This window comes from Phyllobates terribilis, unplaced genomic scaffold (assembly GCF_046119375.1).
Source record: "Phyllobates terribilis strain yellow unplaced genomic scaffold, ASM4611937v1 Scaffold_1__5_contigs__length_1240528914, whole genome shotgun sequence".
NCBI lineage: Eukaryota > Metazoa > Chordata > Amphibia > Anura > Dendrobatidae > Phyllobates > Phyllobates terribilis.
The window spans coordinates 957721939-957734881 of NW_027362761.1; the positions used below are offsets into that span (position 1 = coordinate 957721939).

At 41.3% G+C, this 12943-nt stretch overlaps 1 protein-coding gene across 1 annotated transcript in view; it reads left to right on the forward strand.

The window, feature by feature from the left end:
* Positions 1–5825, forward strand: part of REELD1 (reeler domain containing 1) — a 122003-nt gene extending 116178 nt beyond the window's left edge. The window contains exon 7 of the mRNA XM_073655946.1: positions 3136–5825. Within this exon, the coding sequence (XP_073512047.1) occupies positions 3136–3726 (591 nt within the window). The 3' untranslated portion in view covers positions 3727–5825. The remainder of the gene's footprint in view (positions 1–3135) is intronic.
* The last annotated feature ends 7118 nt before the right edge of the window (positions 5826–12943 follow it).

Genomic DNA, 12943 nt, shown 5'->3' on the forward strand with positions numbered 1-12943 from the left:
CTCGCTGATTGGTCGCGGCTGCCGTCCGCGACCAATCAGCAGAGCGTTGTTTAAATTTGACGCCAATCTCTCTGATTGGTCGCGTCTGGCGTCAGCGACCAATCAGCAGAGCGTTGTTTAAATTTGGCGCCAATCTTGCTGATTGGCCGCGGCTGGCAGCCGCGACCAATCAGCAGAGCATTGTTTAAATTTTGCGCCAATCTTGCTAATTGGTCGCGGACGGCCGGCCACCGCGACCAATCAGCAGAGCGTTGTTTAAATTTGACGCCAATCTCTCTGATTGGTCGCTGACGCCAGACGCGACCAATCAGCAGTGCGTTGTTTAAATTTGGCGCCAATCTTGCTGATTGGCCGTGGCTGGCAGCCGCGACCAATCAGCAGAGCGTTGTTTAAATTTGGCGTCAATCTCGCTAATTGGTCGCGGACGGCCGGCCACCGCGACCAATCAGCAGAGCGGCGTTTAAATTTGCCGCCCATCTCGCTGATTGGTCGCGGCCGGCCACCGCGACCAATCAGCAGAGCGGCGTTTAAATTTGCCGCCCATCTCGCTGATTGGTCGCGGCCGGCCACCGCGACCAATCAGCACAGCAGCGTTTAAATTTGCCGCCCATCTCGCTGATTGGTCGCGGTGGCCGGCCGACCGCGACCAATCAGCAGAGCGGCGTTTAAATTTGCCGCCCATCTCGCTCATTGGTCGCGGTGGCCGGCCGCTACCAATAAGCAGAACGGCGTTTAAATTTGCCGCCCATCTCGCTGATTGGTCGCGGCCGGCCGTTCACACTTGCTGTCGGGAGATCAGCGGGCCAAGCCGCTGATCTTCCGACGTTAGCCGCATGGAGGTCAGCGGCGCCGGTTGAGGTAGTTGTGCTGCTAGCGCCGCTCATCTCCCCGCTGCATCGCCGCTGACCTCCGTCGGCCAGATGAGCCGCTAACGGCCGCCATCTTTCTTCAGAAATCCAGCGGCGCTGATTGGCCGCTGCCGGACCAATGAGCGACGTGGGATTTCCAGGACAGACAGACAGACAAACAGATAGACAGACAGACAGACAGACAGACGGGATAAGACAATTATATAGTAGATGAGGAATTCTACAGTTGCGCTCAAAAGTTGACATACCCCGGCAGAATTTTTCCTTTCTTGGCCTTGTTTCAGAGAATATGAATGATAACAAAAAAACTTTTTCTACACTCACGGTTATTGGTTGGGTGAAGCCATTTATTGTCAAACTACTGTGTTGTAGCTGGGGCTGCACTCACTCCTTGCAGCCTTCATCACCCCTCCTGGAACAGGGTGTCATCAGGGGGCAGCACTGCAGTTACTCACTAGTTTCTTGCATCGCCACCTTCTCTGAAGACATATACAACCTACAAGCACCAATCGGAGTCATACGCTTTAGTAAAGTCACAATAGCTTTATTAGATATACACAATACAAAAAATGATTAAAAATAGAGGTGTAATTGGAGAGACTCAGTATGTAGTCTCTGCAAGGTAAGGGATACCACATATAATGTAGTGAGTCAGTTAGTCATAATCATCATTTCATATATATATGTAAGTTGTAAATACAACCCCACAAACAAATATTAGTCCCTGCCATCAGCATAGGGAGTAGGTGAAGGGCCACATAACTGTGCAACTACATGCTTATTTTCAATATAAGTTGTATTAAAAAGACTCACCCATTCTGTTTGTGGTACTCCCACCTAGGAGACACCCTTGGACGCGCATTTCACGTTAGCTTTTTCAGAAAGGAGGTACCCTTGTCTCTGAAGACATGTAGACATCCTGGATCCTGGGTGATGGATGATGTGGGAGATGTGAGTGCAGTGTTGGCACTCAGCTTCTATTTCCGCCGGCACCAAAGCTTCTAAGAAAAAGATGTCATCAAGGGCAGAGGTAGAAGTAATGAGTGACCCCAGCACCGCGTCACAGCTTCTAGCATTGCTCTCAAACTAATCACCTATCCACTATCGTCCTCGACTATCTCTGCCCCCTGACAATGTTTTTTGCAGAAACTATGGTAGCGGTGGGGATAAAAGTCATGATGCTGGGTTCACCTCTCCAACAGTGTCCATCACCCAGGATCCAGGACATGCTCAAAGGGTGGCAATGCAAGAAACTAGCGAGTAACTGCAGCGCTGCCCCCTGTGACACCCTGTTCCAGAAGGGTTGATGGACACTGCAGGGAGTGAGTGCAGTCCCAGCCTCCTGTGACATCACGGTTGAGAGGATTAGATATATAGGGAAAAGTGTTGGGTGTTGTGTAATAAAGCAAATTGCAAAAGTGGTTAGAGTGTAAGTATAGATATTTAGAAAATACATTTTAGGTGCCGGACCACCCCTTTAAATATAATAGTGCTACCATGTGCACACCTTCACAGCACATTATGTGGGTAAAACTATAAAGGGTTAATCTAATTCCACTCATTCCACTCAGGTTGCAAACTAAGCAGAAATCAAACCAAACGCTCTAGATACACAACTTGCTGCCATCACCTACTGCGTTCTGGGTTGACAGGTATCTAGCACACACTGTTCTTCACTAGCTTCTACTAAAGGCATATGAAGATCCTAATTGAATGAATGCATATATAAATTAAAGGGATTTCTTGTGGCTCATAGCTATAAAAAATATTTTTTAATAAATAATAAGTAATGGTAATCTGTCTCTGACTAACTACACAGCCAAAGCTAATGGATAATGTGAGTAGGTGATGATCCAAAATTGATGGAGTATAGAGCAACGTATGGGGAAAAGTGAGTGATGCATGTAATATATAGGTGAAGCCACAACTGAATTGTTCACATAAAGCCAGGACAACCGAGTTTCATTTTAGAATTCATTGCACTTTATTTAAGTGTTTCAAGCTTCCTGCTTTACTGGGTTTAATATTTGATTTACATTGATTGAGAAAAATAGCAAGCTGTATTTATTCCTTTCTTGGTAAGAAACCAAAGGTAGCCCAATTACTGTTATTAACATATCATAGATAGAATGAGTGAATTAATTAATTAATGGAAAGTTGTACATGAATATGTGAGCATTATGTATATATTAGTCATTGTTATTGTCACTATACTTTCAAAGCAATATCACGAATACTATGAAAAAATGTAAAATTTTATTTACAGCCAGTACGAAAATTTACTTCACCAAGACCGAGTGCTCATCATGCTTCCTTGGCTCAGTATACTACTCAACTTTTACAAACTCAAGAAATGATGAAAGAGCCCATAAAAGTCACCTTCAAGGATTCTCAGATTCTTGGCTCCTCTTCTCCTAACACACAATATAAGGAGCTCAAGGCCACTAAAGAACTTTCTGCCAACTTTTTACACCAGCCGGAATCTCCAGCTCTGGAACTAAACACAGAGATCAGTACTTCTTCCTGGGTGACTATGCCTGTCCAGGAGTTTGGTGTCCCAACTAATGGGAAAGAAAATAAAGGTAGAGGGATGCACCTCGCCATGACCCAGCTAGGTATCCTACTAGGGTGCTCTGTAGCTCTTGGGATGGCCCTTGCAGCTGGTCTGCGATGCATTCATGCCCAATACTGCCAGAAGAGGACGGAAGTTTCCTTTAGTGAACCAGACAACAATGTTATTACATTGAGGGAAAATGGAGAAATGATGCACTTTAAGAAATTTAGGGAAAACAGTTTTGTGCTGGTCCAAGCAGAATATAACTGGATCACTCCGGGTGTTAATGGAAAATCACAGTAATGGTTATATACACATAGGAAACAATATGCAGCCCATAGTGCACACTTTGGTTTGGATATTTTCTAATGTTTTGAGCAAAAGCCCTGTTTTTAGGGAATATGCGTAATGACATAGCAGGTACATATGTAGGACAGCTAAACTATAACACTAATGGTGAAAATTATTGGCAATGTAATGGTGGTTTCTTATAATCAAAATATATCACCCATCCGCAGGACAGGTAATAATTAGAGATGAGCCTATCTAACAATATTCAAATTCACCAAAGCAGCTGGATGTTACTGTGAAATTCATTTTACAGTAAATTTATTTGCCATGAATTGAATGCCCATAATTTATTTTCTTCATTTTATACGTATTATGCTCTGGTGTCTCTTCAGATCCCAAAGCATAATAAATATAAGATGTATAAAAAAAGCAAGAACACTCAGCTCACCTCCGCTGTAATAATAAGAAGTAGCAATAAGCAGAGGTGACAAGGACCATACAGAGAGAACTTTCAAAGAAAGTGGCCACGAGGCCCTCTACAGTTCAGCAAAGCCAACCGGGCCCATCTTCATTAATTATAAAAAATCTGCATTCTGGAGAACACAGATTTTTGTAAAATTCAGGTAGAATTCAATTTACTCAAATAAATTCAGCTAACTCTAGTAGTACATATTTAGTCAGTGGGGTTGGATCCAGCAGTCAAACAGCCATGATGCTTATCATGTATCACCTACAATTTACTTTTGGGAAAATCCATTTAAGGTTGTCTTAAAGTGTACCTATTGTTCTGAAAAAAAATTACAGTCAGCTTATACGCAGCTGAAATGTACATTAGATGCAGTTTGGACAGAAATGTACATCTTTTACATCCCCTCTATCCCTGATACTGTTAAACACTGCTTTAGAAGTTGCAGCTGCATTCCACTCCTTGGAACTTCCCCAGTCTACTGTTTAAAGGGAATCTGACAGCAGTTTTTTACTATTTAATCTGAGAGCAGCATGGTGTAGGGGCAGAGAGCGTGATTCCAGCGATGTGTCACTTACTGAACTGCTTGGTTTAGTTTTGATAAAAATCCCTGCTTTTTCTTGTAGCAGGGGTCAGAATACTGAACTGTGTATAACTCCACCCACACCCATGATTGTACACTGTGCACTGTCAGCAAGCTGCCAATCAGTGGTGGGGGCTGGGTTACACAGATTAGCTGGACTAGCCTGCCTGTGAGACCTAGTCAGGCAGTGATAATCTCCTCCTGATAAGACACTGATTATATTGAAACTACAACACACAACCTAATTAGTGACACATCCCTAGAATCAGGCTCAATTTACTTACATTATGCTGCTCTTATATTAAATGGCAAAAACCTGCTAATAGATTCCCATTAAGTAAATTTTGCATCGGTTAATGACCCACTGAACAAATGTTGATAATGTTCATCCCTGATCATTGCCCTATGTAAATGAGTCAGGAATCAGGCTGATTTAACATTTTATGCAGACCTAGAAATTACTGTTAGTCAGCAACACATTCACTTGTAAGAATATGCCAACTGTATGGGGACAAGGGATGGTAAAAACGACTGTTGGTTCCAATAACGGTTACACATGCCGATAATTGCTGCAGGTAAATGGGAGTGAAACAAGCAGGACCACCGATTGAAAAATATAACATGTCGATCAATCCTCGTTAACCATAGAATATGATTGCTATTTAGCTCTAAAATATTATTTTAGAAATAAATGTATTTTATTCGAGTCTATATTGGATCATTGGATACTCACTGCTTTACACTAGATAGATTTTTGGATACTGAGGAGGATTATGGACATTTGCATAACGATTGCTGGCTAGGAGAGGCAAACACATTCTGCATGTACTCACGTCCACTACTGATTTATGCAAATTAAATAATTATTACAGGTATGTTTTACTAATACTAATCCATAACAGATCCCACTTGTTGTTCTGTAGAATTAGCTTTTCTTTTTAATTGGGACACCTAGACTTCCTGAATAATGTGCAGTGTACTTTAGTATTGTATGCCTGCGAGTCCTATTTATTTTTTCTAGAGTAACTATAACGACGTAACCTTAGTAATAACCTTACAATCTGACTGCTATTTAATTCTTAAATATTATATTGAAAATAAATGTACTTTATATAATTCTATATTGCTTCATTTTCTTGCCTGACCCGACCATGTAACTTCCTTCCTTCCTTCGTAATATAACTTTCAGAGACTGTTGACCACTAAATCGAAGGGCAATTGTCAGGGGTATTGGAAGTGTCATAAAATTATTGATTGCAATAATGATAATAAAATCACAGAAGGAAAGTGTCATTAGATAACACATCATACCAAAATAGTAAAAAAATAAATGTCAGCTTATAGGACCAAACATGACTTTTCATCAGGTGCAAATGGATAGAGATTCTTTGCATCCATTCACACCTGATAAGGAGACATGTTTAATTCTAACAGCAAGAAGACTCTGCAGTATTACCTCAGGTCAGTTCAATATTTTCATTGTCACTATTTTCACATGTTTTCTGACAGAGCTCTAGAGAACAATGAAGACTGTATTTGTATCGGTGAGTCTTTTAAGTGACAAATCAAAGTGAAAAATGCATTTCATGTTTTGGGTAAAAATGTTAACGTTTTTGGAACTATACTTCCCTAATCATAATTTTACCCTGATCAGTGGACAGGAATCTGTCGTACATCTAACAGCTAGATTTGCTGGATGCTATGAAAGCTGACCTCTAACATGACTACAAGTTATACAGACGCCTCACAGGGCGCCATTTGGATATATAATATTGGGATACTAAAGAAATATAAGTTCACGCAAAGGATTATTAAAGGGAATCTGTCACCACTTTTGACCTATCTAACCTATTAATATGGGCATACAGGTTACAGACTGCTGAGGAGAGTGATCCCTGTATACTTTGTTGCTGAGAAATCATCTTTTATCACTTTATGTAAATGACGTCTTCCAGGCTCTGGGGAGGACGCTGCCTGGAAGATAACTCTGCCTCCGTACCTCATCTTCATACATCCCGCCTCAGCGCCTCCCATCAGCCTCACTCTGTTGGCCGCTTGAGAGGAAATCTTGCGCGCATGCATTACTTTTCTCTTCTTTTCTCCGCAGTCTTCCGCCCTTCTATGGCCTTAGGCATCAAGTGCCTTTTGCGCAGGTGCTGTTTCCAGTGTTCCCAATGTGATTAGACGCGTATGCCAGAGTACCCTAGGAATGACACCTGCGCAGAAGGCACTTGATGCCTATGGCCATAGAAGGGCGGAAGACTGCGGAGGAAAGAAGAGAAAAGTAATGCACACGCGCAAGATTTCCTTTCTAGTCACCGTTAGGAGGTGAAACATATGGAGATGAAGTGCGGAGGCGGAGTTATCTTCCAGGCATCGTCCTCCTCATATAAACCTATAAAAAGTGTCACTCAAGCTGACCACAACCCAAATCAATAAGTATTCCAAAAAAGAAGCTATTATTCCCGAATCTCTAGTATGAACAGCAATGTGACTCAAAGAGCAGGGAATCAAATAAACTGTGGAGTCAGTTTATGCAAAAGTGATACATTTTATTTTTAATAGTACATAATAACAAAATCAGAAAAAGACAGTGTCAAAATCAGGTCTGGAAAAAGAGAAAAGACTGTTAAAAATGGTAAGATGTGGGGTAATGAGATCTCTAATGTACCCAAATGATCAAAGAGACAAAAAGAGTTCCTACCACCAGAGACAGAGCATAAAGGTCTAAGTGTGGGGCATAGATCAAAGTACGTTATGATCATACGGCTAGTAACTCATGCCAGGAAATGAACATGATACAAATAACATATATGAAAGCATGATGCATAGCCGAATGTGTATGGCCAAATAAAGCCCCTCTATGTTAGATATGCAGAACCAGCCAATGTAATAAATTGCAGGTATTACCTGGAGTCATGGTGCTCCGGTGGAGGAAACCCACGTGCAGCCTCGACGCGCGTTTCACCTTCCGGCTTCGTCCTCCTCATAGACTGGAAGACGTCATTTATATAAAGTGATAAAAGATGATTTCTCAACAACAAAGTATACAGGGATCACTCTCCTCAGCAGTCTATAACCTGTATGCCCATATTAATAGGTTAGATAGGTCAAATGTGGTGATAGATTCCATTTAACAATTTCATTGCTTTGTGACATGTTTATCACACAAGTGTCAGTCATTTTATAAAACTTTTGACCTGATATAGTAAGGTTTTGATCTGTGGGGTCCCGGTGCTGAAACCTGCATTGGTCCTTGACACAAAGAGGTGGAAGCACTAAGCAGAGGACAATGCCACTTTGGCTGTAATCAGATCTGTTCGCCATGCTATCGCTTCCTTTTCATCCCTACATACACCCTCCGTTTCCTTTGGCTCCTTCTGTAAAGAATTAACTCTGAATTTAGTGCAGTTTTGATAAATGGTAAGCTAGTAACATCATTGGAAACATTAGATATTTACTGTAAAATTGTAGTGGTCTATTATAACATCCTGAGGGACCAGGACCAGAAGGAAATAGTGGACCGGAGTGGGCAATTTTCTTAAAAGAAAGGTTTAAGGCTGTGTGCACACGATGCGGATTTAATGCTTTTCCGCGGCGCCATTTCCGCCGCGAAAACGCACTAAAAATGCTTGTTAAGTTGTCTGCCATGTTTCCCAATGATAATCCGCATGTGCTGTGCACATGCTGCGGAAATTTCCGCTGCAGATTATTATTGCGGAAAAATCTGCAGCACAACCATTAATTTTGCAGAATCGTGGCGAAATCGTCGCCATTGACTTGCATTGGACCGCATGACATCTTCATGACTACACATACACATACAGATATTATGCGATTCAATGCGCGGATGGTACCCGGGTCTGGAGAAGAGGAGACTCCCCTCCAGACATGGGTACCATAGTACCTGTAGTTAAAAAAGAATTCAAATAAAAAAAAAAATACTTACCTTCTGATGGCCCCCTGTCTGTTGCTCTTCGTCTGCTCGCGGTGCTCTAAAAAGGACCTTCCATGACGTCATGTAGTCAGCGGTCACGAGACCTGTCACATGACTAAATGACATCATGGAAGGTCCTTTTTAGAGCACCGCGAGCAGTCGAAGACACCGGACCGGACCAGACCGGACTAGAGGAGACCGGGGGCCATCGGAAGGTGAGTATAATGTTTTTTTTTATTTTTCAACATTTTTATTCTTTTTTTTTTTTACTATTGATGCTGCATTTGCAGCGTCGTAACTTGGTCACACAACATAAATCCATGCCGGTTGCATGGATTTATATAGTGTGACCAAGTTGTCAGGCACTTTTCCAAGTGATGCTAAAATCGCTTGGAAAAGTGCTTGATAACCCGCATGCGAAATCGCATGTTAAAAACGCTTCACAAATGCTTCTACCTGGCAGGAAAAACACATGTACAATCCGCTGCATTTCTGCATCGTGGGGACTAGGCCTAACTGTTGTAGGACATTAGTGCAGCTCACTGTACTGCAATATGCAAGGAATTTGCTCAGGCCATGGGGCCAGCTGTGGGCATCAGTAACAATTAAAAAAATTGGCGTGCACACAGCTATAGAGTGAGGTGCAGGTGGAAGGGAGTTGCAGACTCCACAATCACTAAAGTATAGAAATTTTCACCGCACACTCAGGAGATTCAATGCAAAAGTTTTAATGATATATAGAAACACATGCAAGTGGCAGACAAAATACAGTTCTTTTGTTTAGAGGCGACCCTTACGTTTCGTCCCGCTCCTGGGCCTTGCTCACATAGTTGCTCTTGACAAGGCTTTCACACAGGAGGTGCAGGAGCACCCTTACTGCCATTACCCATAAGGACTCAACTCTATATGCATCCTCATAGGGATTTCTCTCATATGGTTTGGACCATCACAGCCTTCCCCAGAGCGACTATGTGAGCAAGGCCCAGGAGCGGGCCGAAACGTAAAGGTCGCCTCTAAACAAAAGAACTGTATTTTGTCCGCCTCTTGCACGTTTTTCTATATATCATTAAAACTTTTGCATTGAAACTCCTGAGTGTGCAGTGAAAATTTCTATACTCTAGGCATCAGTAACAGGCAGTGCCATGCATGAGGAGGAATGCTGACTAATCAGCACCTCAGTTAGGCCGGAGTCCCACTAGCTAATAACACTCGGCTCCTGGTCTGCTGCGAGTGTGAGCCAAGTGTCAGTGCTCTGTGCTCCTATCCTCTCACGTGAGAGAATTGCAGCACAGCTGTGAAGGTGACGGAGAAAGTAATTTCTCCATCTCCTTTGTTGCTGGCGTCGGCGGGAATCGCACTGCCCTCGGATGATATCCGAGTGCAGTGCGATGTTTCACACGCACCCATAGACTTATATGGGTGCGTGCGATCCAAATTCCTCATGCAATCACAGCATGCTGGTGTTTTTTTTCAGTCTGATCGCAATCCGATCGGAGCTGCAAAGAAAAACACCTATGAGCTCACCATCATAGATTAACATTGGACTGAATGCAATCCGATTTTGTATTGGATTGCATTCATTCGATTTAATCACAAGTGATAGCGAGCCCTTACTCTGAAAATAAAAGTGCTCATTTGCCAGTGTTCTTCCCCTCCTGCATGGCTCACCCCTTTCTGATGCCTCAACCAGTTCCACAGGCCCTAGAAATTCACCGGTTGCAGTACAGTGCTGTGCATAGTTATAGCGGTCTAAATCTGATCCTAATGCTGTAACCCACCATAAACACAAGGAGGGGTAATGAGGCTGATGCCTGTGCTTGTGATGCTGCCACTGCCCACCCCCTTTGCAATCTAGAGGAGAGCTGCATGGTGCCTCTTTGCCATCTTTGTCATGGTACCACAAAACAAGTGCTATTCAGTCCCTGCAGCACTTTGCCATCACCATTATGCCACTCAGCTTATATATGTGGTAACATACTCCATGGCTTCCTGAGCTGTACTCCATAGATGACACAGAATAATGGGAGCAAATCAGTATTAAGAACATTAAATTACCCATAAGGTACAATTAATAAACACATCTCAGACACAATAAAAGGCCTCAAGTGGTATGTGCCAGCCGTGGAACTTAAAGGGGTATTCCCATCACCAAGATCCTATCCCAATATGTAGTAGGTGTAATAATAATAATAATAATAATAATAATAATAATAATATTAGCCAATACCTGCAATTAGAAATGTGGTATAGTTTTTCTGATTCACTATGTCTTTTTCCTCATGTGCAGGAATTGCAGGACCTTAGGTATCCATGGTTACAACCACTGATATAGTGACAGTTAGTTATCTAGTTGCTAGTGGTTGTAACCATGGATACCTAAGGTCCTGCGATGTCTGCACATGAGGAGAGAGAGATAGCAAATCAAAAAAATTATACTACATTTCTAATGGGAGGTATTTGCTAATAATAATATTATTCCTACTACATCTTGGGATAGGATCTTGGAGATGGGAATACCCCCTTAACAGCTGATGGCTGTCATTTAATTAATGTTTTATTAGTTGTTAGCAGGAAGGACTCAAAGGGGTGAGGGGACAAGGTTTTGTCATTGCTTTTTCTTATTGTGGAAAATCAATAAAAATTACTTCATTAAAAAAAAAAAATCCACAGTGAACTCAACACTGATCATATGCTCAATCAGAAATGTTGGCAGCATCCCCTGAGATGGTAAATAAAACTGCAACTCTTCCATCTAAGCAGACAAAGACCTGCCAAAAGGAAGGAAAAATAAAGATAGACAATGTGGGTGATGAGTCCAGGGGTCACCTCCCTGTACATGGCCATATGTTTCACAGCACTAGGCATAAACCCTGGATGTACTGTGATTTTTGTCTCCAATTAGTGAAGAATTCCAAAAATAATGTTTTCTGTTGCCAACTGCTAACACCACGGCTCTAATAGATTCAATGTATAGTGGTATCCTAGGTGGGTTTCAAGGCTCTTTTATAGATGAGACATTGATTTACATGGTAGCTATCTGTAGGTGGCACTAGAGAGACACATTTCATACTTCTGGATAAGAGTTAATTTGCACTATCTAATATACAGTGTAAGCATGCAGGGCCATTTACTGCATTATTAAATGCTCTCATCAAGTCCCTGCCAATGATATTCTAATGTTTTATATTTATAAAAGTCAGAATCATGTTATATAAATTATTCCAATGAGGATTTTCCCGTGTTTAGCAGTTACATGATTAGTAGTTGGTGCTTCAGAAAAGACAACCATTTAGATTCAGCTTTGAAGTAATTATGTTGCAAGTAAACGTACAAGATATATTAGCAGAATTTTAAGTTCCACTTCAGATCCTGCATTCATATTACAACCCGACTGATCAGCAGGACATCCTTTGGAAATTTTTTAGATGTTGCTTGTATTTCTCACATGTGACATAAATTGCTCTTTAAAAGTTGGTGAGTATTTGCAAGAGTCCACTTTACATACAGAATTCTTACAATGAGCTATATTTCATTAGAAGGAAGTGGAATGATCATTTGAGACAATACTCATTTAAAGAGGATCTGGTACTAGATCAAAAGTTTACAATTTTTGCTTTTATCTTATTCCTGCTGCTTCCTTGAGTACTCCTTTTGCTTTGTTTTTTCAAATCCACCATACGGTTCCAGAGATATGGCCCTTTTTATGTAGTGCTAATTTTTATTGGCTTTAGTAAGGGGGCATGTCTTTAGGCGCCTTTGCATTATTAACCTGTGAGCCACGCCCTCTTGGTGCAGACCATAAAAATTATCTATAAATAACAAAACCCATATCTCTGGAACCGTATGGTGGATTAAAAAAAAAAATGGCATACTCAGGGAAGCTGCAGGAGTAAAATAACAGCAAATACTACTCATTTTTGACTTGATGATAGGTCCTCTTTAAAATCTGCCATTTAATGTGAAACTTTTCATACTTCTTCCCTTCTCAATTTCTTTATTCTGTCTTCTAAAAAATAGATAATTTGTAATCAACTATTGACACAATTATGACAGTACATAATTCACTTTTGACTATAGGATGAAATATATATCATTAAAGGCGTTCTCCAGAAATAGAAGAAAATAAAGTAAGAAAATGCCAGAAGAAATACATTTCTAAATCCTTAGCTTACTTAATACTTAATTAGCAAATCACACTTGTTTTGTTTAAAGAAGTAATCAAAATAATACATCAAAATGGCCA